The following is a 25385-nucleotide window of genomic DNA, read 5'->3' as shown; positions in this document are numbered from 1 at the left end:
TACCAGTGGAGGGATAGCAGAGGGTTAACATGAACAGAAACATATATGTTTTAAAAACATTTTTTTTTACAGCCATTAAACAAATAAACATCTACACACAAACTGAACCAGTCATGCCAACTGGGTGTGAGGCTTTCATTCTATCAGAGTGATCTAGACGACTTCTGGATTTCAAGATCTTTATCTATTTCTCATAGAGGACTGCAAAGCCAAGAATTGAATTACTGTGTAGATTGGACTACTGTGTAGAAATCTCATGTTCAAGGTCATGGAGGTCATGTTCAAAGACAGCGACATAAGCATAATATTTCACTAAATTTGATTTGCTGTCTTGCACAAGCCCTATAAACAATTAGTTCCTTGATTTGTCTTCTGCAGTTTTAGAAGGATCCCACAGTAGAAATGGCTGGTGGGTGTTTTTTTTGCAGAGAAACTGGGCGATGATGCAAAGTGATGATGAGGAGTATCTTTCAGATTTTTATTAGGAGCAAAGCCAAAGAATAAAGTCACTGCTCAGTGGCGAAAGCAGATGATTTCTCTGACTGATTTGCTGCCACCCTAGGGTAGATGCGTGTGTTGATTTACGGGCCAGACAAACTGCTTATACTGTTGCAATACCCTGCTTAAAAAAAAAGCATAGAACAGCATTCATTTCAATCTGGTCCATGCTGGTAAATGCTGTTCTGAAGCTGGTCAAGTTGGTTGGACCAGCATGGTCTAGCTGGTCAAGCTGGTCTTAGTTGGTCAAGCATATGCTGGTCTATGCTGTTTTTTTTACAGCAGGTATTGTGACAATGTTTTTGAAATCAGAGATACTTTTAAACTATATTATTGTTAGTCTTGAGCCTACTGAAAAGGAACCCTCAATTAATGGATTTAGAAAAGACAAACCAATCTATAGTGTTGCAATGCAGGATATAACAGTAAAAAAGCCATAATTTTGGTGAATAATTAATGGGGGCTAAAACCCAACTGAGTACAACCTTTTGGTTGCTGTCAATAACATCACTTTGCTCACAATAAAGCAGGATACATTCATCAACCTCCTCATTGAGAAGATGTTTTATGACAACGGTTTGACACCTCCTCATACTGGAAGGCTCCTAATGTTGTTGCACTGTTGTTGATGTCATGTGGAAGTGGCTCTGCAATACTTTATTAATTGCATGCAAATTAGAGTCTTCAATTTGAACTAATTTGACCTGTGTTTAAGGGAGAAACCCTGCAGCTACCTCACTCTTCAAACAAGGTGCATGAATTTAGGAGCAAACTGAAGTGAAGCTGAACTAACTCTTGGAAGACAGTGGAAGTGGATAAAGGTATGGCTTTACAGAAAGAGAAAATACATTTTAGAGTTGCCTCCTATGGGCTCAGGGACCAATCACAGAGGGAAAAACAAAAAAACCCTGATGTGATTGGTTCAATTGAGCAATTATTTTTGACAGACTGACGGTGGTTACATGTATTTTGCTAAGTTTATTCATGTAAATTGTCTGCGAAATCCATTCACGTTTCCAATGAGAATGTGGACATATGAAAGCACTACCATATTGAACTATGTGATTACCTGCTAACGGGATTATACTGTACTAGCTATAAATTACAGTACTGTAAATCATTTGTTGGGCGGTGATTAGGTCCAATGAGAGGTGTCCTCTGCATCACTTTTGTCCAATCTACCGGGATATGTCTGAGTAGTAGGTGGGTGCTACATGGTTGCTAGGGGGGCTGGAACCGGAAACGGACAAAGCGTCCTGGACGCTCCATCACCGGATTCTGTTTTGATATGTTGTTGTTTAGCTAGCAGACCCAGTGAAACCATTCTACTCATGTGTAAGGGAAAATGTCGTTAATAATCGCGCTTGACTGATCTTTCCCTTACTGGGTTAGGAGAACAACTTGTAGTTTGGTAGGTAAATCGTACGTTTTTTGTACAAATTGAAGTTTCTAGCTAATATGCCAATGTTAGCGAATTAGCTAGCTACTGTAACGGTTTCCTCTGAGATGTGGCGCCACCCCGCATTGGTCTGTCACTGGAAACCTACGGTTAACCAGCTAACGTTACTGTAGCTAGCTATGAAACCATGTTAACAACATTATGGGAGTTATTATTCTAATTTAACGGCCAACTAATGTAGCTAGCTCGTTAGCTAACTAACGTAGCTAAAGCCGCGAATATAGTTTTAACTACAGTAACTACGTTAGTTAACTAGTTCGTTTTTGAAAAGGTTTCCTCTTTTAACTGTGGTAAAGGATTGATCATTGTGGCTAGCTACACTTAGCTAGCTAGCCAACTAGCTACGTGGATAGAGTTTGCATGACCTAATAGCATAGATGTATATGACCGTACACAGAGGTCCCATATGGGGTTTGTTTTGTAGTGATGCATGCGCTACTTAGAATACAATAGAACATAGTTACACTTTTCAAATGGCATCTACGACATTACTATTTATCCCTCTAAGTAACCATGACAGCAGCTGCTGCTCTGCAGATTGGAGACCAGCTGATCCTGGAAGAGGACTACGATGAGAACTACATCCCCTCTGAACAAGGTAGAGCAGAAGGATACAGAAGGGGCAGTATGGCTCCCTTTCTAGTTGACAGATCAGTAGACTGTAAGCTACATTGCTGAAACAACTACACGAGGATGGTGCAAAGTGTTGTAGTGGGCATCGAACACATAGGCACATCTCAAAACCAAGCAATGATCTTTTACATAGATAAGCCACATCTGACACATTCACTAACTTATTTTGGTTGTGTGAGAAGTCATGTAATGTTAGCTGGAGATTTTCCTCACTGCTTCTTCCCCTCCCCTGTCAGAGATCCACGAGTACGCACGAGAGATTGGCATTGATCCCAATCGGGAGCCCGAGCTCCTATGGCTGGCCAGAGAGGGCATTGTTGCCCCACTGCCTCCCGAATGGAAACCCTGGTAAGCAGGCAGGCAGGCATCTGCCACTGTACCAGAGATGGAGTCTGAACCTGGTGGCGTCGGTCAGTAACATCCAATCAAGTGAATTTGAAACCGAACACAAATATTCTCACCTGTGTATGGATGGTCAACACATTTGTAGATGGGGGATGCTTTTTGTGCTACCCCAACATTGACTTCCATAAATGCATGTTTTTTTAATTGCAGTGAAACAGTACTTTAAATTTTATTTTTAACAGTACTTTTTTGATAGTGATTCATTAACAACAAATTACTACTGACTGGTCACAATGTCACCCTTCTCTTTCATGGATCAGTTTTGTCTCGGTCATGGTCTCGATTCACAGTCTTTTTTACTGTGATCTGAGTTTGAAGACGCCTGACATTGACTCCATCTCTGGCCCCTAGTAGTGTGTCAACACTGGTAGACTTCCCAGTATTCCCAGACACCATATGTTCACTGGTCTCTTCTCCCTTCTCTGAGTTCTGAGGTGCTGAAGTGACTCTCCCCCCTCTTGCAGTCAAGACGTGACGGGGGACGTGTACTACTTCAACTTCTCCTCGGGCCAGTCCACCTGGGACCACCCGTGTGACGAGCAATACCGCAGCCTGGTAAATCAGGAGCGAGAACGAGCCGGCACCCAGCCTCACGGGCCCCCCACCACCGGTGCTAAAAAGGAGAAGAAAAAGAAAAAAGACAAGAAGGAGAAAAAGAAGAAGGCAAAAGACCAAGAGCTCCTGAAGCCACCAGGAGTGAGTGGGTGTTGTTATGTTCTGAAATACACCAAGCGCATGAAGTGACTCACAGATGTCTCAGAACACTGCAGTGCTGTTGTGTGTAGATGTATTGGTCTGGAAATAACTTCAACTCTAAATAATGTCAAAGAAGCAAGGCTATTCCACTTAGTCACTGAGGCGTAGCAGAAAATAGAAAGGGAACAAAGTACAAAGATGAGGCGTTTAGAGTGGCTTGGCTGAACCAATACATTATTATTTGATATTGTCTTGGTCATCAACACAACAGTCACATACTTATGCTTGGTTGCTTCATGCCCCCCAGTTGCTAAGTGATACAGTTATACCGATATAGTGATTATAAAGTTATAAGTCATTGTCCTAAGTCATTCTCCATTTCCTATGTGTATCCTTTCTTAGCCGTCTGTAAACAAAGGGGAAAGGCCTGCATTGAAGGAGAGCCAGACAGAAACACCCCTGGGAACAGTGAAAGGTTCCCTGGTAGGGGGTTCAAACTGACATGGGAGGTTAGCACCATACAATGAGGAATGAGACAGGGCAGTGGGGTTTGGCCTAGGGCCCACTGATGAAACACAGAGTCAAGCTGATGCAGTTAGTCATGGTAGTCTCGAGAGGGGAGCAGAGGGCTTTGTCACTGAGGAGGTGGTGGAATGGAGGGAGGCAGCAGAAGAGGGCAGGGAGAGCAGTAGTGATTTCAGCGACAAGGTGGTCTGTTTAGAAGTGGAGGTAGAGGAAGGAAAGGCTATTGAACCCCAAATGCTTTCATATGGTCATTCTACACCTGGGGCAGTGATGATGGAAACATGAGGGAAGAGAAGGCCAAGCAGAAGGGAAAGATCATCCTAGGAGTTCACTTACTTGATGCCAGGGACTGTGAACAGGGCCTCGTCCCCTGTCTGGCCCCTCTCTGTCTCTCCCCTGGCCCCATGTTCCCCTACCTACCTCTCAGCCGAGAGACGGGATGGGAGAGAGCATGGCTGATCCAGCAGGGCAGTGCAGGAATTCTGCAGGTAGGACCACAGATTACAGACAGGAAATGGTAAGACGGCCTCAGAGCGTCAAGGAACTGTTGTAATTATAGGAGAAGGATTGGTAGAAGCAGGTGAGTGATAGGAGCAGTATACCAAATTTGACTGAGATCCTTGAATATCATGATGATTACTATTAACCTGAACCCTCTCTACACAACATATTTGTTCACGTGCGTCTCTCTGTCTCTCAGCCATTAAGCTTGACCCTTGGGCCCCTGCAGGCCCCGTTGGGGAGCCTGGGGAGCCTTGCTCCTCTGCGGGGTCTTGATGGCCCGGCCTTGAGGGGGTCCCTGAGCAGCTCTGGAGGGCTGGAGCCCCTGAAGACTCCCCTTGGGGTAAGAGTTTTCACCTTGATGAAAAATGAAGATAGTTTATTACCTTATGTACTGTATTACCCTTATTCTTATGGTGTGCTGTTGAAAGTCTCTAAACTTGTATCTCTCGCTCTCTGTCTCTCCTCCTTCCTTCCCTCCCCTAAGGGTCCTCTCTCAAGCCTCGGGTCCAGTCTACTGGGAGGGCGACAGGAGGAGCGTGTGGCTTTCTCTCCGCCTGGGTTCGAGGATGACGAGGATAACATCTCAGAGGATGAGCAGCCGGTATGACTTTCAACTGGCAAAGTGCATACCTATCCTTTCTGGGCACGGTGAAACAGAATATTTGGAGAATAGAAGTGTCTAATTTGTGGAGTATAAGTTAGATGTATGACTGTGATGCTGTTTGCAGAGTCGTCGTGGCTCGGCCAGACTGTTACAGAACCTCCACCTGGACTTGGATGTGTTGGGAGGAGGGCTGCAGTATGAGGTACACTACCTTTTTCACAATGCACAACAACACCATGTCTATTTTATGGCATAGCCCCTTTAGGACTTTTCACCTACTTTCAACTCTGTCAGTGTATGATACCAGTGCAGATAAGCACAGTCCCATGTCATTATTACATTACAAAACCTCTCTGTATAATGGATTTAGGCTCAGCCGTGTGTGTTGTGTGGCTAACAGGACAGCGAGGCCAGTGGACTGGCCCCGCCAGAGGAGAAGACAGAAGCAGAGCTACAGGACCTGGCCCTGTCTGGAGAGCACAGCCCTGAGCCCCCCTCTCAGCAGGTAACTCACACACTACTGATGTGGCTCAATCTATTACTTCTCTCACTGTCTCTTTCTCTCTTTTCATCCCACTGTCAATCCTGTGGTGTATGTTAGTTTTAGGACTTTCTAGTAGTTTAAACCCTACAGTGCATTTGGAAAGTGTTCAGACCCCTTGACTTTTTCCACATTTTGTTACGTTATAACCTTATTTAAAAAATTTGAAACATTTTTTCCCCTCATCAATCTATACACAATAACCCATAATGACAAAGTTAAAACACGTTTAAAAAAAAAATGTAAATACATTTTTGCAAATGTATACATTTTTTAAAACACAAATACCTTATTTACATAAGTATTCAGACCCTTTGCTATGAGACTCAAAATTGAGCTAAGGTGCATCCTGTTTCCATTGATCATCCTTGATATGTTTCTACAACTTGATTGGAGTCCACCTGTGGTAAATTCAATTGATTGGGCATGATTTGGAAAGGCACACACCTGTCTATATAAGATTTCCATAATTTTTTTAAAATAAATTTGCTAACATTTCTAAAAACCTGATTTTGCTTTGTCATTATGGGGTATTGTGTGTAGATTGATGAGATAAAACAACGATTTAATACATTTTAGGATAAGGCTGTAACGTAACAAAATGTGGAAAAGTCAAGGGGTCTGAATACTTTCCGAATGCACTGTATACTTAGATATATTGAACAAACCCATGACTATGTTATTGGATCTATCTGAAGAGAGATCACAAGATGCAGACCTAGATAGAACTGCTCTTGTTTACTAGATTGCCTTTAACCAAAACCAACACTTTGAGGGATGGAATATGTAAGCTATCATTGGGAAAATGTGTAGGCCTATTCATTCATTCAGACATAACATCTTTGTCATTTATCAACTCTCATAAGTGTGTGTGTGTGTGACTTTAAACATGTGTTTCGGGTTCTTGTGTGTCTATCTCTTCCTGGTTGTGTAGCTGCTGTGTCAGTGGGAGCTGTGCTATGGTCACGGCTGCCACTGTTTCTTTCTGTTGGTCCTCTTGTCCTCATACTGTCACTGTTATTGCTTTGCCATCTGAGTCTTTCATTTGATCACCCTTTACGTTGGTCTTATAGGTCTTTCTGTGTGTGTGTGTGTGTGTGTTTAACTGTGCACTTCCTGTGATATTGTCACACTTCTCTGTGTTTGTTGTTGACATGACTGTTCTCTTTCGATGAGCTCTACCTACGGAATGCGTGAGTGGTTTGCATGCTGCTCAGGTCCCTGTGTCTTCTCCTTGTCACAATATCCCCAACTCCTCCCCCTACTTTCTTTATTTTTGTGTTTGTGTCTATGCACGTCTTCCCTCTCTTTCTCTCTGGTGGCCACCATCCTCCCCTTCCAACCAAGGACTCCCTTCGTGGACGCCACCTCCTCTCCTCCCCACCAAGCGGAGGCAGCAGGGACTGCAGTAGTGCTGCTGGGGTCTGCCCCCCTACCCCAGACCCCCAGCCTGCTAAAACTAGAGACAGTGGAGAGGAGGAAGAAGATTATGAGGGGTGGGGAGAGGACAGAGAGAGTGTGGCTGAGGAGGAAGGAGGTGAAGAGGAGAACCAGAGAGAAGTAGGGCAAGCGAGTGAGAAGAAGAAAGGAGAGGAAGAGGAGGGGGAGGGCAAGGACGTTGAGGCTGAGGTCAGTGAGGAGGTAGAGTGTGAAGGAAAGTTGGAGGAGGGAGAGGAGGAAAGTGACGAGGTCATAAAGAGGTGTGTAAAAAGTGAGGATGGGGAGGAAGAGGAGACTGGTGACGTAGTTGAGGAAAATGTCAATAAAAATGAGGAAGGAGGAAGTGATGAAATGATGGAGAGATATCTTGGAGAGCAAGAAGAGAGTGATGAGGTAGTAGAGCGGTGTGTTACAAATGAAGAACTAGAGGTAGGTCATGACAAACAGGTGGAGGACTGCAATGAGCTAGTTGAGAGCAGTGTTAAAAGTGAAGAAGAACCAAAAGCAGATGAGAGAGACACTAAAAGTGAGGAAGCAGGAGAGGAAAAAGAGGGGGAACAGGAGGAAGAGAGTGATGAGGTAGTAGAGAGATATATGAAAGAGATGGAGGGAGGAGATGTAGAGGAAAGTGAGATAGTGGGCGAGAGACATTTCAAAAGGAAGGAAGAGACTGTTAGAGACAGTATAGAGGAGGCAGATGAGGCAAAGGGAGATGAGGATAGTGATGAAGTGGTTGAGAGGTGGTTGAAAGAGGAGGAGGTGAAAGAGGAGGCTGAGGAGGGTGAGAGGGAGGTGGTGGAGAGGTGTGTGAAAAGTGAGGAAGAGGTGGAAGATGAGGAGGCTGAGGAGGGTGAGAGTGAGGTGGTGGAGAGGTGTGTGAAAAGTGAAGAAGAGGTGGAAGATGAGGGTAAAGAGGAGGCTGGGGAGGGTGAGAGTGAGGTGGTGGAGAGGTGTGTGAAAAGTGAGGAAGAGGTGGAAGATGAGGGTAAAGAGGAGGCTGGGGAGGGTGAGAGTGAGGTGGTGGAGAGGTGTGTGAAAAGTGAGGAAGAGGTGGAAGATGAGGGTAAAGAGGAGGCTGGGGAGGGTGAGAGTGAGGTGGTGGAGAGTTGTGTGAAAAGTGAGGAAGAGGTGGAAGATGAGGGTAAAGAGGAGGCTGGGGAGGGAGAGAGTGAAGTGGTGGAGAGGTGTGTGAAAAGTGAGGAAGGGGAGGAGGGTAAAGATGAACCTGAGGAGGCGAGGGAGAGGTGTGTGAAAAGTGAGGAGGGGGAGGAAAGTGACAAAGTCTTCGAGAGATGCTCGCTGAGTGAAAAACAGGCTAGGGAAGGAGAGGAGAGCAGTGAGGAGGAGGTGGAGGGGTGCATCAAAAGCAAACGAAAAGAAAAGGAAGGAGACAGACTTGAAGAAGACAGTGATGAGGTGGTGGAAAACTGCATTCAGATCGTGCAAGCCTCACCGAAACCCAAAACATCCACAAGCTCAGAGGAAGTAATCGAGAGACTCGAGCAACAAACGGTCCAAGCTAAGTCACTGGGGAAGAAGAAGTTAGCGGACCTTAAACGAAGTGACAAAATGGAGGTGTATGTGGGGAAGAAGAAGAATGTGCCCAAACAAAGCCCTCTACCAGCAGAGGTAGGGGTTTGGTGTGCTTTGACCATATCGTGGCCCCTGCCCTGTGTGCTCCCCCTCTGCATGCACCTCTGCCCCTCTCTCAGCCAAAGGAGACACCAATCCACTCCCTGAGGGGCTGTGTTGGCTCAAGTCCCAACCCTGGTGAATCCAGCCCCCCATGGTCTCCCTCTCACATCACATTGGTGTCTTTGGTAATATGTGTATATGCAGTCAGCTCTGAGGACTGGATTGGAACATTCTGGTCCCCTTGTTTTGCTTCCATCCCTCCTCCTTTAGAGCTGAGCACTGCAGCCCCATCCTATCAACCAGCCCCCTAGGCGGCCCCATCCTCTCAGGCAGCCCCATCCTCTCAGGCAGCCCCATCCTCTCAGGCAGCCCCATTCGCTCAGGCAGCCCCATCCACTCAGACAGGCCCCAAGGCAGCCCCATCCGCTCAGACAGCCCCCAAGGCAGCCCCATCCGCTCAGACAGCCCCCAAGGCAGCCCCATCCGCTCAGACAGCCCCCAAGGCAGCCCCATCCGCTCAGACAGCCCCCAAGGCAGCCCCATCCGCTTAGACAGCCCCCAAGGCAGCCCCATCCACTCAGACAGCCCCCATGGCAGCCCCATCCTCTCAGCCAGCCCTCTAGGCGGCCCCATCCTCTCACCAGCCCCCAAGGCAGCCCCATCCTCTTATACAGTCCCCAAGGCAGCCGGTCCTCTCAGTCCAAACTTGCAGTGCTGTAGCCTGTGTTTCTCTGTCTCTACTGCCTGCTTGACCAGCCCTGTGCTTGTGTGGTAGAGTCTCACTATTTGCCTCTTGTCTGCCCAAGCTTTGCTGATCAAACCAATGAGATGGCTGCACTGTGCTGTTGACTAGTGTATTGTCCCTTTTCTGCTGTACTTGCTTTGTCCTGCTACGAGAGCCTTCATAATTGCTGTGTGTCGCTGAGAATGGCAGTATGCATCCATGTTTTCTATCTATCTGTGTGTGAGTGCGTGTGTGTGTGCGTGTGTGCGTGTGCGTGTGTGTGTGTGTGTGTACGGTGTTGAGGTGATACGGCAGCACTATGCTTCATGTCAGTGACTGAGTGTGTTTACGTCAGCAGTCAGAGGCCAGCGAGCACATCGAGGTGGCATCCTCCTCCACTGAGGACCTCAAGGTACTATATTATGGATTAAGATCATGTCCCAGTAGATAGGCCTGTAGAATAGATGCTTTATAATGTGACATTTAAACAGATATTATCAAGGGGTATGTTGAGTAGAAGGCAAACAGTGTTGTTCCATTTTCCCTTTAGTCTGGTTTTGGCTCCAAGTTGTCAGAGAAAGTCCTGGACCTGAAGGATCTCTCCCTTGCTGTTAGTCCACTCCTGCAGGTATCACACTCTCTCCTTCTCTTCCTCGCCTTTCTTTTTCTCCCTCGCTCGCCCCTCTTCACCTCTTTCCTCCTCAGCTACACTCTCTCTCCTTCTCAGTCACAGTGGTTCTCTGGCTGTAGAGTCTGTAAGCACAGTTTGTACCGTTGTTTTATTTTGAGAGTGAACACTACATCATGCCATGTAGAGTTATGTTAGCCTTTGCTATTCACCTAAAGAAAAGTCTGTATTTTCCCCAGGACAAAGTGGGGATAGTGAAAGTCAGTGCGGAGGAGGAGAAGGAACGGAGGAAGAGGGCAGAAGCTGCAGAGAGGTTGGCAGACAAGCCTTTCTGATAAATGCCCATATTTCAGTGAAATGTCCTCTCTGAACTCAAACACACGTTGTTATACAAGCATATTGTCAGTGTCATTGGTGCAGTAGTCTGTTTCTCACAAAGATCTGCAAGTCTAGAGCTGAGCCAAATCATTTATCTGACTCTTCTTTCTTACTCTTCCTCTCTCTCTCCCCTCTTTTTCTTTCTCTCTCTCTCTCCCCTCCTTCCCTCTTCCTCTCTCTCCCCTCCTTCCCTCTTTCTCTCTTCCTCTCTCTCTCTTCCTCTCTCTCTCCCCTCATTCCCTCTTCTCCACTCTCTCTCTTCCCTCCTTCCCTCCTCCCAAACTCTGCAGGCGTCTCCATGGTGCAGGCAGGGAGGATCCAGTGATGGAGGACAGGCCCCCCAGCCAGCCCAGTGAATCCCAGCAGACCACAGGGTCCTCCCACTGTGAGCCGGAACCCCGGCTGCGGGCCGAGGGGGTCAGCACCAGCGCCAGCCTAGGGGTGCCGGGGGTCCAGCGGCCTGACACCTCCAGAGGCCGCCTGGTTAGGAGCCCCCACGCCCACTACAAAGAGGAAGCCCCCAGACAGGGGGAGGACAGCAGAAGGGCCCAGGAGAAGGAGAGGAGGGAGACTGAGAGGGAGATAGAGGAGAAGGCGCGTGTGCTGCGGGAGAGGCAGGAGAAGGTGCGCCTCCTTCAGGAGGAGCTGAGTCGGGAGGAGGAGGAGGAGGAAGGGAGGCTGAAGGAGGAAAGCAAGGAGAGGGTCAGGTAGGCATTCAGGCAGCAGCCCACAGAGTGGTCAACCTCCCTCTCCACTCATGTCCACTGTTATAGTAGTATTTGTGAGCTGTGATGTGTGAGTATGTGACTCAATGTTGATGCTTAGTGCTGTGTGACAGTGCTGGTTATCTCACCTGCTGCTGTGTGTGTGTTCTGGTCCTGACCGGTCTTCCAGGAGCCTGAGGGAGAGGCTCCAGAGTAAGGGGAGGGAAGAGGAGAGCAGGCTGAGTGTGGAGTCTGAAAGCAGGCTACTGGAGCTGAGGGAGATGGCCCGGAGGGAGAGAGAGAACCAGCAACGCAACATCAGGTGACTCATCTCATCTCTCTCTACTATTCATCCATCTGCTTAAGCACACACACACATTCATATGACAGCAATCTCCGTGGAGTGCTCCACTGACCGTTAGATCACATGCTCAGCGACCCTAGCCATATTAATACGACACTGCTTCACATAACTATTCTGTGCTTAGGCGATACTGTTCTTTCTACACATACAGTAGGTATAGAAATACCGCTCGGTCACTGAACAAAAAACAAGACAAAAAAAGATTTGCGCTAGAAATGATTGTGTGTGCGTGCTTGCTACGTTCGTATGTGTGTTTTCATCAGGGAGGAGGGCAAGGCGATGCTGAGAAAGCTGCGTGCCACCCTGGAGGCGGAGAGAGAGGCGGAGCGAGAGAGGATAGAGGCCCAGAGGAGGCGGGACCTGGAGCGACTGAGGGAGGAGTCAGAGGAGAAGCTCCATGCGGAGAAGCGGAGACTGCTTGGGGAGCGGGAGGAGCAACTCAGCTCCCTCAAACAGGAGGTGAGAGAGTGGGAGGTAGGAGAGGAGCTGGGAGAGGGGAAATGGGGGAGATATAGGAGAGGGGCCTTCCAATACACACGTGTACTCGAAATAACTGAATGTGTTTGGGTTTTTGTGAGGGAAATACATGGAGTGAGTCTAGGATAGGGTGTGTGTCACACAGGTGATGGTTGAAGACAGTGTGTTGTTGTGTTCCTTAGGGGAGAAGCAGTGCCAGTGAGAGGTGGAGGGAGTTGAAGAGCCCTCGTAGCCCAGAGCAGCATCTAGCAGAGTACCAAAGAGAGGTGATAGAACACACACACACACACACTACTTCCCACCTTTGGTACACAAAACCATACCCCTCATCTCCCTGACTGCAGATACAGATATTACCAGTAAGTCAATCTAAACCCTATGGAGTGTTGTGACATTATGAATCCCTCCCACTGACTGGGACTTGGTCCAGTTGGGAGACGTGCTCCAGGAAGTGAGGGAGGAAGTGCAGCGTGACCACGCCAGGAAGCTGGGGCAGCTCAAAGACGACCACCACAGAGAACTCAACTCGATCAGAGAGAGTCATCTGGACCAGGTGAGACACAGTTCAAAGGTCACAGCTTCTCGTAACCTGCCTGCTGCTACTGTCATTGTTGCTTTGGCTGTTGCCTCTGCACTGTTGTCCCTACATGTAATGCTGCAGTTAAATATTGTGGAAATGAACTCCTGATCTATTTGTGTGTCTGTCTGTGTGTGCTGTTGTCCTCCAGGAGGCTGTCCAAAAGGAACAGTTGCTGTGTGTCCTGCAGGAGGAGAGGGATCGCTTGCTGGCTGCACACAGCGCCCAGCTGGAAAGACTCCGTACACAGCTAGACTCCCAGCTCTGCAAGACCCGCCAGACACACACACGCAAGGTGAGGACAGAGACACACACACGAACACACATCATCATCTCTAAACACCTGTCATCCCTCAGGAGGCAGAGATTCAGGAGCTGGGGGACAGGCTGGAGCTGAGGGCCAGGGAACTGAAGAGCCAGGAGACCATACTGAAGACCCAGGTAATCAGTCACTGTTGCACTGATATGTGTCTGCGTCACTATCTGGAACACTTAGGGATGGCCTCGGCTTTGGAAAGGAGCGAACTGTAAGTGTGTGGTTGGCCGCTGTTGATTAAAGGACATATCCGCTTGCCACTGTTCAGGCAGCGAATTTGAAGAAGAGGAGGCAGCAGCTTGGGGATGAAGAGGATGAGATAGACAGAGGAATCGAGGTGAGGATTCATCATCATCACCACCACCACCTCGGTCTTCATCGTGCTGTAGATGTTAAGCCTGTGATGTTTTCAGGCTCTGCCTGGAGTCATGCAGGAGAGAGATGGACTGAGAGAGGATCTGGAGAGGGTGGAAGGACAGAGGGACAGGGCGAGGCAGGAGGCGGAGAGAGGGCGGGAGGAGAGGACCAAAGTGAGAGAGGAGTTGGAGAGAATGAGGGAGGAGAGGGACAAAGCGAGAGAGGAGAGCAGGAGGATGAAGGAGGAGCGGGACCGGCTGGAGAGCAAGGTGGAGCTGCTGCAGGAGCGCTGTGATCGGCTGGGCCGCAGAGTCAGGTACACACACACACACCAGTGGAGGCTGCTGAGGGGAGGACGGCTCATAATGGCCGGAATGGAGTGAATGGAAAGGTATCAACTGCATGGTTTACAGCCATTATTATGAGCCGTCCTCCCCTCAGCAGCCTCCACTGAAACACACACACACACCTGGCCCGTTAGTTGGGGTCAACCTCTGTTCACACTGTTTCATTGTCACCTTGCAGCTGACAGTAGCATGTCTTCCAGACTTAGTGGGAGACTTCAATTCTAGCTTGCCAGACTATTGAGCTCTTTCTCAAGCGGTACTTTCTCAGGGACAAACACATGATTCTATTGCAGTGATCTGGAGCAGAGTGAGATCAAGAGGCCTTCTACTAGGCTGGACAGAACAGAGGAGGAGGAGAGGAAGAAGGAGAAGGATAGCGAGGCAGCACCCTCTGCTGGACGGGAGAAAGTGCTGCATGTGGAACACCTGAAAGAACCTCCTCTCTCCCCCATCTCCAGAGACAGCGAGAGCAGCTTGGATGAGTATGTGTGTGTGTGTGTGTGTGTGTGTGTGAGAGAGCATGCATGCATGCATGTTGCACCTTTCTATCCTGACTAACTTCTATGTGGTGTGTGTGTGTTTCTCTCTTCCTGTCCTTCTCCCAGCTTGCATCAGTATATCTCCTCTGAGGGCCTGTCGCTGCAGAAGGCCCGGCGCTTCCTGGAGAGGGAGAGTGGTCGTCTGAGTGAGAGACAGGCAGCGCTGCAGGCAGCGCAGGCCCTGTCCAGCTCCTCTCAGTACCCCAACACCACCACGCACGCCCAGGCCACACAGCAGATGTACAGGAACCTGCAGCAGGTACGTGTAAGTGTGACTCCCTTCCTTATCCCTTATAGACTCCTACACCCTGCCCTAGCGCCCTTGTGTTGAACATTCATGAAGTGAGAGAGTATGCTTGACCTCCGTGTGTAACTGTCCCTGGATCGTCTCTCGCTCTCTTTCCCTCCCTCTCTCTGTCGCTCTCTTTCGTTTCCGCTTGTCTTCCTCAGGAGGCCAGTGACGTGGAGGAGTTGAGGGTGACTGTGCAGAGGGGGAACTCGTTGCTACGCAGGAAAGAGGAGAGACTGCAACAGCTAGAGAGCTCCGTAGCTGAAGAGGTGCCTTAGTACTACACCATAAAACGTTTATATACCACATATCCTGCCCCCGTACACCACCTGTACTACATACCATGCCCATAACGTTATACATACTTCAATAGATTGCTAATAAACAACACACTATACAATGAGGGGACAAAACATTAAGAACACCTGCTCATTCCATGACACAGACTGGTTAGGTGAATCCAGTTGAAAGCTATGATCCCTTATTGATATCAGTGTAGATGAAGGGGAGGAGACGGGTTAAAGAAGGATTTTTAAGCCTTGAGACAATTGAGACATGGATTGTGTATGTGTGCCATTCAGAGGGTGAATGGGCAAGACTAAAGCTTTCAGTTCCTTTGAATGGGGTATGGTGGTAGGGGCCAGGCGCACCAGTTTCAGTGTGTCAAGAATCGGGCTCCCGAGTGGCACAGCGGTCTAAGGCACTGTATCTCAGTACAAGAGGCGTCACTACAGTCTCTGGTTCGAATCCAGGCTGTATCACATCTGGCCGTGATTGGGAGTCCCATTGGCCCAGCGTCGGCCAGGTTTGGCCGGGGTAGGCCGTCATTGTTTGGCCGGGGTAGGCCGGGGTAGGCCGTCATTGTTCTTAACTGATTTGCCTAGTTAAATAAAGGTTAAATAAAAAGAACTGTAACGCTGCTGGATTTTTCATTCTCAACAGTTTTCTTTGTGTATCAAGAATGGTCCACCACCCAAAGGACATCCAGCCAACTTGACACAACTGTGGGAAGCATTGGAGTCAGCATCCCTGTGGAACGCTTTCGACACTTTGTGGAGTCAATGCCTCGACGAACTGAGGCTGTTTTCAAGTAAAAAGGGGGTGCGACTCAATATTAGGAAGGTGTTCCTAATGTTTTGTACACATACATATTTTGTATGCATTTTTACATGGCATTTTGGTCATTTAGCAGACAGTCTTATCCAGAGCGACTTACAGTCAGTGTGTTCAACTTAAGGTAGCTAGCTAAGCCAATCGTTGTAAGTAAAACGTTCCTCAATAAAGCAGTTATCAGCTAAATCATTGATGTTAAGAGAAGACAAGTGTTCGTGTTAGAAAGTACAAAAGTATGGAGTTTTTTTTTTCCCTCTTGCTTTCCCTTGCCCAGGTCTCCCATCATCACTACTATGATGACCAGGGCAGACTGGCTGCTGATAGGAAGGTAACCTTTGATGTGACTGAATCGGATATGAGCAGCGTCAGCAACGGCCATGATGGCCCAGGTGAGAGAGACACACATACGGGAATATCCATTCCTTACACACTCATAACAGGCCTGTACTCCTCCTCTGCCATGTTATTTATACTCTCTCTCTCCCCCTTCACCGTTTCTCCTTTTTTCCCCCTTCCTTCCTTCCTTCCTTCATCGTCCCTTGCTTTTCTCCCTATGTCTTCTTTTCCGACATTCTCTCTCTCTTTCCCTCTCTATCTCTCTCCAGGTGGGGAGCCCACAGTGCCAGCTAAAGTGCAGCACTTAGCCGAGTCGCTCCAGCACATTTCTGGCCAGCTCAACACAGTCCTGGGCGCCCTGGGCTCCCTGACCCAACGCCAGACTCCTTACCAGCCTCTCCCCCTACCTCTGCCACTCTCCCAGCCCCGAACCCCCACCTCAATGCCTCTTTCACAGCTCTCCATGGCTCAGTCTGGGCCCTCCTGGGCATGGGCCCCTCACAGCACCTCCACCCAGCCACGGGGTTCTGAGGACCTGCTCAACAGCCGCTGGGCCAAGCTCTTCCCTGGTACATCTCAACCAAAGACATCCAATATCATATATGTTATATTAAATATGCGTTCTATTTAGTTCTGTGGACTGAAGAACTCTCCGTTCAGGGTTGTCTGTGTACTTTCAGGTAGGGGGAGTTGTTGGTTTAACGAGACTACACTTCTCTTTGTCCCTTCTATAGGGGCTCCTATTGAGTCCATAGCCACCAGTTCCTTGAGGACCAATGTTCTTTATTCAGGGTACAGTCCTGCAAGGTAAATATGAAAATAACGAACATGAAAATGATGGAAACGCCTCTTTAAAAAAAAATCTAGACTGTCACTCATCCCTTTCACAGTAGTCTTATCTTGTTGAAGGAAGGTACTAAAGAAATGTGTGTTTGTATGTGTTAGTGAGCAGGCTCGTAGTCTGTCCTCCATGCAGCCTAAGGCAGCGGAGATGGATGGCCAGAGGCTACAGGGTCTGATTGACGGCAACAAGAGATGGCTGGAGACACGCAGGAAAGACCCCAGTGTGTATCCTTCTGTAAACATGCTCACACACACCACAACTTATAATGGAGCTTGGTTCAGTCTTGTACATTTCCTTAACAGGCTTTCATCAGACCTCTGTTCACGCGTTATCGGACCCCCCCAACTACGAGTGGACTGGTCCAGCTGAGCCTGGACGACAACAACCAGATTAAAGTGTACCATTACTAAAGGGGGGAGGGAGAAGTTACATACGGAGCAAGGATCAACACAAGCAGATAAAGCTGTATTGTTACTGAAAAAGGGCTAAGGACAGGGGTGGGTTTTTAAAATTCACTTTTAATGCAGGGATCCCTCTAGCTCTGGTCCAGGGCGTTACTAGAGGAACCACCCTCAACTGTGTGTGTACCAAAGGTACGCCCTGGACCAGAGCTAGGATTCCTCTGCAACCACATTTCCATATCAGATTACTGTAAGAAACATTTCTAAGACATCTGACCTCCAGTGAACTCTTCATCCTCAGGTTTAGCTGTGATTGTGTGACAGAAGAGAGGACACTAGGGCTGTTGAAGTGGTTTCTGTAATTTCATTCATTTGGCATGCAAGGGTGAACAGCTTGGGAGTATGGAGACAATAGCCCCGTAGTCACCAAATCAGTTTGTTTCCCAATTATTTTGCCTCTATTTAAATGTTTCAAAAGTAGAACGCATAGTTGTTACATATTTAATAGGTGCTTCACTTTATTAGGAGAGACATCGGGGTTTGAGAGATACCGTTGATATCTTACATTTCTAAGCCTCATAACTGATGTGAGATGGTAAGTGACTAAAGATCAGTGTCGTTGTATAATGATGTTGTAATTCTGCTGTATGAGAAGTTCAAGCCATAACCACTACAAGGGCAAGACAACTTGTGAAGCATTCAGTCTATGAAATTCTGGTAAGAGAGACCCTCTTCCAGTGTGTTTACTGTGCAGATAGATGTGTTGCAATTTTTACAGTATTTTTATAAATATTTTAATAAATGTAAAGTGGTGTATATTCATAATGCCCATGTCAAGCTTTCATTCTTTTTCATGCAGCAGCTTTTCAATATTTCATTTGTCTGCATTACAAAGTAATCACCAGGGTTGTATTCATTGGGACACCCAACGGAAAGTGTTAACTTTTGTAATGAAAATTTGAATTTCTTGGACAAGTTCAGGTAGTCTTTCCCTGATTGTCAATCATCTTCCATTTGGTGCCTAATAAACACAACCCAAGTCTGGATTTCCTTTTGATCCTGCTTGTCTGTAACTTAAAATACAAAACCTAGAGACAGATAATACTAAAGATTACACCTTTATCATTGTGGACAAACTTTATTCAGTAACTGTTCCATCACATAGTCCCAAGTTTTCTTATCCTACAGTGCAAAATATATTTTCCTCACCGGCTAAGGACGTAGTTAGTAATTACAATACAATCATTGATCTCTCAGGAACATCTGGGACAGATCCATTCCCATCCAGCGTACAGTATCCGACTGAGCCATAGAAATAAATACAGACCACATGATTAGAACATTAAAGGCCACCGACAGACGACATGAGGTGTGTTCTCACTCCCACACAGGCACACACATGTTTAAATGCATTGATGGAGTTGCAAGTCAGTAATGATGCAATATAAATTACATTCGAACTGTTAACATTATCCGCAATAAGAAAACACGACGACCACAGTAATATCGGACGGCAGTAAGGAGAAATGTCAGCATGTCTTGGTGAACCAGACATTGATTGGCACGCCAAGTGTCCATACAGATTCCAACTTGGGGGAGGGTGCACCATCCTTCCCCAACTCTTTGATTGGCCGAGAGATGCCCAGCCCGCCTGCAGTCAGGGAGACAAGCCATTGGGTGTGTCAGTTGCCACTGTGTTACTATTGGCCAGCGAGAACCGTTAAGGCGGAGCCAGAGAGTTGCTTTCTCAGAAGACGAAAATCTTGTCTCTCTGGACGTTGTCCAAGTCATCGTCCATGGTGAGGAGAACCTGGCAGAAAGCAGAGGAGTCAGTCGCTATCTGAGATGTTACTATCTGGGTATGTATGGGTCAGGAATGGGAGTCTTCGTCAATGCTCAGCCACTAATGATTTCCTATTGCTGAATGACGTGTGAAATGTCCATGGTGTGAAATCTGTGTATTCCCCTCCATTTTATAATACTATGAAATGAGTGTCGCATGGCCCTCCCCAGAGGTGTGCACGCACACACCAAACACACACTCACCAGGAAGGAACCAAACATGGCAATGGAAGACAGGAAGTGCCAGATGTCGTGGTCGTCGAAGAAGGAGAGCACGATGCAATCACGGTTGTGTTCCCGGGACTCGGCGGGGGTTTTCTATGGCGGGGGAAGAGGGGACAAAGCCGTCAGCGCCACAGTGACCTGTGAATGTTGGGGTTATGTGACCATGACATGTGATGTGTAAACATGTAGCGTGTGAGTGTGTGACGTTTTCAAGTGTGGTACTACAGATACCATGAGCCCCATAAGGGAGGGGTTCCCAAACCTCTCCTCAGGGATCCCCAGAACATTCACAATTGTGTTGTACACCTGAACTAGCATACCTGATTAAACTTACCTACACAGACAAGTGTTTGATTATTAGTTGACAAGTTGAATCAGGTGTGCTGGCTCTGGAACAGTTTGAATACATGGAACGGCTGGGGGTCCCCGAAGAGGGGTGTGTAAGGCTGACGTGTGGTGGAAGCCACTGATCTGTAAGGTCATAGTCTGTGTGTGTGTGTTGTGCTGACCTGCCAGGTACTGAGGCCCTGGAAGAAGAAGAAGAGAGCGAAGCCCCACACCACGGCCGTGAAGAGGATACACACCATGGCCATGCACTGGATCCTCTCACCGCTGCGGAGCTACACACACACATTCACAGAAACACAACATCATCTGTGATTGTACACCCGGAACATGTTCTACTTTGTTTCGTGTGTCAGATGTGCACTTTCTATATATATATATATATACACACACACACACACACACACACACACAGAGAATATGGCAACAATCAAACAAAGCACATGTAGTAAAATGTTCAAATTTAGAATGTGTTGCTAAGAGACAGAGTCATTGGCGATTTAAAATCATTCTTTCATTCCCATGGTGATTCTAAAATCAAATACATTGACATTTTATCACAATTGAATAGAGCATGTTTGGTTGTTAGGTGCCAATGTTGATTTGGAACTCAGTTTGTGGCAACATCAAGACTAGAAGTGTGACTGCTTTTGAAGATCGATCCATTTCTCAATAATGAGCGACTACATCCAGCGATTTGTCCAGGGTGTACCATGGATGGCAACATGGACAGCACAGCTGGAGGTGGGCGGCCTGGTCTGCGGGAGTACGAGCAGTACTGGACAAACCAGCTCAGACACATGGCCATGCTCGTTGAGAACAGCCAGCACCTGCCTGAGCAGGAGCAGAGCCGTCTGGTCGACTTGTACAGAGAGGTGAGGCGCTGTTTCCTCTGACAGAGTGACAGTGAGAGACCCTGAACATTAAACACCATGAGAGGACTAAGGCGTTGGCATGGTGAGGGGTGACGAGCAGTGGCTCTTTGATGATGCGGAGATGGAGGAAACTGGAAGCTATTCTAAGGGTGTTAGGAGCTGCAGAGATTAACTTATTGTCTGCCTCTGAATCACACTGACAGATCTTTATTTTGTTGTAGCAGAAGTTAGTTAAGATTTATTATCCATTTTTTTAAACCCTTAGCCTACAATTTCTTAAAACAATTCCATATGCTAGCTTAGACCCCCCCCCCCACACACACACACACACACACACACACACACACACACACACACACACACACACCTTCATGATGATGTAGAAGGCAAAGTAGAGTAGCAAGTTGCAGATGGCGATGGCCAGCAGGTAAGAGGCAAAGTCATTGGGTGTCTTTAGAAGCCCATAGGCAGCCCTTGACAGACAGAACACAACAACACAATGCATGTCAGTGATGAGTTGTCTACTCTCCACCCATGGTTGTGGGTGTGTAATGACTATTCTACAGAGTAGATGGATACCTTGCCTCATCAGGCTGAGTGGGTCGCAATAAATCACATTGACAGAAAGGGACATACGTGAATCACTTAAAGTAGGTGTGAAAGACCGTTGATAAAGAACACTGCACGATGATGTCAAACAATGTACAGATCTGCCATCTTAATTTGACCCCGTTTCTCACAGCAGGGGGAAAAAAAATCATTCAGCAACAGGAAATGTGAATTATTACGTCGACATTTTTGTAGGGGTTGATACATTTTTTGCTAGGGCAAATCAAGTCTGGCATTTTAAAATCGGAAATTACAAACTTTGGAAGCCTTTTTAAACCCTAATACACTAGAATTAGCATTTCATGCTGCGCAGGAAAATTCTCTGCACAACAGAGTGATCAAATGAAGATACCAGATGTGTACCTTGCAAAGCTGACCGAAACATAAATAAATAATTTAAAAAAGTGTCACATATAAAGAACACTGCAGTAAAGGCAGTCCAGTCAGAATAAGATAGTGAGTGAATGAAGGAAATACTCACAGAGACCAGTTCACTATGTTTCCCATCACCAGCAGAACCATTCGGTCCTAACACATCGTGAGAGAGAGAGAAACGTTTACTTGTGGATTTGTAAATCTTTCGTAACATTAAAGTCTCCATACAGTGTGTGTATGTACAGTATACCAATGACTGTATATATGAATGGGACAAAGCCATCGATCACGTGACACCATTCATTCCTATGTGAAGACAAGTGTATTGAAGCCAAATTAAGTTGGTTAAGATACGCAGTTTGAGCTACTCCAGGAAGTGATGTTGCAGCCTAGCTCAGTGCTGCCCCCCCCACTGAAGGCTGCAATTAGAAACTAAATTAAACTTCTTCTGTGTGGAATTGAAAAATAATCGGATCAAGGACATAATGTACATCTGATTTATTAGAAGCAGTTATAGGTAGATTGACCATGATGATTGCCATTCTTCCATTCACTATAATGGGGGGTTCCGGTTTTATGCAACCAATGCCTGCAGTGTCGCGGTCGGCCTTGAACTTCCGTGTCTTCAATGAGAGGGGGCAGTAGTTGTCCCCTGATGTATACTCACAATATACATGGGGCCACTGCACTGGCGGATACAGTCAGTGTAGATCACATACACAATCCTGCGCAGGATGCCAGAATCTGAAACACAGACAAATAGAATAGACTGACACCTGTCCTTAGCCCTGTAACTGTCCTAGCCCCTACTCCTAGGTTCCTGTCTTCGAGGTCATTTTTCCTAGACCCTACTCCTAGGTTCCTGTCTTCGAGGTCATTTTTCCTAGCCCCTACTCCTAGGTTCCTGTCTTCGAGGTCATTTTTCCTAGCCCCTACTCCTAGGTTCCTGTCTTCGAGGGCATTTTTCCTAGCCACTGTGCTTCTGCCTCTGCATTGTTTGCTCTATGTGGTTTTAGGCTGGGTATCTGTAAAGCACTTTGTGACAATTGATAATGTAAAAAGGGGCTTTTAAAAATAACAAATACATACATGTGATTGATTGACTCCTTACCCAGTCTCCAGCGACCCATGTAGTAGAGCTGGGTGCTGAGCAGCATGGTGGCCAGGATGTGGAGGACAGAGAAGACGATCCAGAACACCATGTTGCCCTTCCCGAACACCTGAATAAAACACACACAGGTAGACACACACACACACACACACCATCAGGATACATCAGGAACTTGACACTTGCTGAATGATGATTCTATAGGTTGTGTATGTCAGAGTCTACAGTTCAAATCAAAGTTTATTTGTCACATGCGCCGAAAACAACAGGTGTAGTAGACCTTACAGTGAAATGCTTACTTACAGGCTCTAACCAACAGTGAGGTTTTAAAGTTAAAAAAGGGTATTAGGTGAATTATAGATAAGTAAAGAAATAAAAACAATAGTGAAAAATAACAGTAGCGAGGCTATATACAGGCACCGGTTAGTCAGGCTGATTGAGGTAGTATGTACATGTAGGTATGGCTAAAGTGACTATGCATATATGATAAGCAGAGAGTAGCAGTAGTGTAAAAGAGGGGTTGGTGGGAGGTGGGACACAATGCAGATAGTCCGGGTAGCCAATGTGCGGGGGCACCGGTTAGTCGGCCTAATTGAGGTAGTATGTACATGAATGTATAGTTGGGTGTTTGTAGTGTTTTGTCTGTCCGTCTGCCTGTCTGTCTGCGCCCCTAGTCACTCACCACTCCTAGCACAGAGAAGAAGATGACAGCAGCCAGACAGGCGTAGGCAGTGTAAGCGCTGGCATTGATATCTGGGTGTCTCTTCTGGTACAGCTTTAACACACACAGCCCAGCAATCATATACATGAAGGAGGTGTCTGACAGACAGGAGACAGAGGAAAGGGAGACATTAATGACATTTCTTACAGTACAGAAAACCTTCCAGTACAGTTATTATGAAGTAGCCCGAGTCCCAGATCTGTTTGTGTTGTCTTGGAGTCACAGCAATGTAGTCGGGCAAGACAGAAAGAACCGATCTGGGACTGATTGAGAAAGCCATCTATTGAGGATTTGTGTTACAGTATCTTCAGGATCTCCCAACTATCCAACCGTGACAGTCTCTTAGTCTCACCGAACTGGAAGTTGGTATAGTTGGGGCAGACGTGGTAGCAGGCACTCAGCAGCCCCTCCATCATTAGAGCTGTGCCCATGGCGTAAAACAGCCCAAAGTGCTTAGGGATGCCACACTCCTGCATACAGGGAGGGAGGGAGAGACAGAGGCTCAGAACTACACTATATCATTGTCACTAGCTAGGTTTCCATCCAATTGGCGACAGATTTTCATGCAAACATTCTAAAATCCGCATATAAAAAAACAACATGCACAGATCTGTTTCCATCTGATGGACTTGTAGATAAAAAGGCTGTGTGATGATGTAGAGAAAAGAGAAACATATGACCATCCAATGTTCATTTCTCTAAAAGGTTATTTAAGTAGCTGTGTTTCACAGTGGTGTATGACCTGACGAAGATCCAACTCAGATGGAAACGTCTGATTAAAATCACCCTGGGAGCATACCGGAGTTGTGGACATTCCTTCTTTCTTTGATAATGTAGTACACATGAACAAAAAAACGTATGTGTTTAAATTCCAATGTACAGAATAAAAAAATACAAGTTAAAAATGTTGCGTTATAAAGGGAATGTGCCCATTAGGGTCTTGGCACGAGCGCTCTAGCCAACAGCTTGCAGATACAGTGCGGGTATAGCCTACATGACATTTTATGGAATAAAGAGCGAGAATTTTTACTTGTCAAACGGCAGCCAAGCATCGATCGTCACGTCACCAGAATAAGACATATATTGGAAAGGAGCCTCAAGCTAAATCCCCGTTCACTTTCACCACCGGTGAAATTCATAACTTCTTCAATCTGTAGCCTAACAAACCGCATGCTTTCCATAATCATAGTTGGAGGAACACGCAACATATCACTGCATGACTCGATTTGATGGTTATTTTATCAATATTTGCGCATAAAGGCGTTTCCACCGCAATTTCTTGCATAATTAATTTTACCTACACAAAACCCACCTTGTCTAGCGTATTTAGTTTAGTTGCCATTTGGAAAGTTTACTGACAAATTTGCTGTTTCCATCAGGCATGTCGTCAAACGTTCTATACGACATGTACTTTACGCACATTAAAACGTTGGGATGGAAACCTGGTTACTGATATGGAACGTTCCATAGTGTGTAGGAAATCTCATCTGGACAAAACCCTCATGTCAACATCATGGGTGGTGATATGAATTCCATACATGGAAATACCAATGTGTTCATTTCATGGTCTAATTGTTTATCACACTGCTATAATACCCTACTTGTACCAGGGGTTGGTTTAGAGGTTGTGTTGCCACCCCTGGAACACATACTGTCCCTAGAGGCAGCGGTCCACCACTTTCACACTCTGTACTGTATCCCTGTCATATTTCTACCCGTCACATACTCTAATCTACACCTGTCAATAAAACAATTACAAATACAAAATACCCCCCAAAATATACAAAAGCACCATCTCAGTTTGATCTCTCACCAGTGCGTTGAGGTCGTTGCGGTCCAGCGCTCTGCTGTGGATGATGTCTCTCTGCAGCACGATGAGCAGGAAGAGGAGGCCCAGCATCACGTAACCAAGGTTACTCAGTATGTTGTTGAAGGCACTGCACACCAGAGG

At 46.8% G+C, this 25385-nt stretch overlaps 2 protein-coding genes across 8 annotated transcripts in view; one reads left to right on the top strand and one right to left on the bottom strand.

Moving 5' to 3' along the window:
• Positions 1-1706: 1706 nt before the first annotated feature.
• cep164 (centrosomal protein 164) lies at positions 1707-18159 on the top strand. 4 transcript variants are annotated; one of them, XM_029772658.1, is made up of 28 exons: positions 1707-1909; positions 2466-2555; positions 2827-2938; positions 3460-3691; positions 4917-5060; positions 5205-5321; positions 5449-5526; positions 5725-5829; positions 10023-10076; positions 10215-10292; positions 10532-10605; positions 10961-11377; positions 11565-11696; positions 12002-12197; positions 12398-12481; positions 12646-12768; positions 12944-13087; positions 13150-13233; positions 13377-13445; positions 13522-13781; positions 14106-14294; positions 14418-14616; positions 14802-14909; positions 16028-16142; positions 16359-16658; positions 16824-16896; positions 17035-17157; positions 17247-18159. In XM_029772658.1, the coding sequence occupies exons 2-28, from the start codon at positions 2471-2473 to the stop codon at positions 17341-17343; spliced, it is 3792 nt and encodes a 1263-aa protein (XP_029628518.1). In that variant the 5' UTR covers positions 1707-1909; positions 2466-2470; the 3' UTR covers positions 17344-18159. The 4 variants fall into 4 exon arrangements, with proteins under 4 accessions (XP_029628518.1, XP_029628520.1, XP_029628519.1 ...); XM_029772660.1 differs by having other exon boundaries at positions 1708-1909; positions 4947-5060; positions 10020-10076; XM_029772659.1 differs by having other exon boundaries at positions 1708-1909; positions 10020-10076; positions 14418-14610.
• Positions 18160-18452: 293 nt separating this feature from the next.
• sidt2 (SID1 transmembrane family, member 2) overlaps positions 18453-25385 on the bottom strand; it is a 28692-nt gene continuing 21759 nt past the window's right edge. For 3 of the 4 annotated variants that reach the window (XM_029772663.1, XM_029772665.1, XM_029772662.1), the window contains 10 exons: positions 25248-25371; positions 23787-23904; positions 23396-23532; positions 22717-22825; positions 22273-22349; positions 21712-21758; positions 20989-21094; positions 19911-20021; positions 19381-19494; positions 19082-19144 (listed from right to left, as the gene is read on the bottom strand). In XM_029772663.1, coding sequence (XP_029628523.1) covers positions 19082-19144; positions 19381-19494; positions 19911-20021; positions 20989-21094; positions 21712-21758; positions 22273-22349; positions 22717-22825; positions 23396-23532; positions 23787-23904; positions 25248-25371 — 1006 coding nt within the window. Of the gene's footprint in view, positions 19145-19380; positions 19495-19910; positions 20022-20988; positions 21095-21711; positions 21759-22272; positions 22350-22716; positions 22826-23395; positions 23533-23786; positions 23905-25247; positions 25372-25385 lie in introns of all 4 variants that reach the window. The other variant, XM_029772661.1, reaches the window with a different exon arrangement.

The sequence above is a fragment of the Salmo trutta genome, chromosome 13 (assembly GCF_901001165.1).
Source record: "Salmo trutta chromosome 13, fSalTru1.1, whole genome shotgun sequence".
NCBI lineage: Eukaryota > Metazoa > Chordata > Actinopteri > Salmoniformes > Salmonidae > Salmo > Salmo trutta.
Note: the sequence above shows the minus strand (reverse complement) of the source record. Positions and strands in the feature narration are given on the sequence as shown.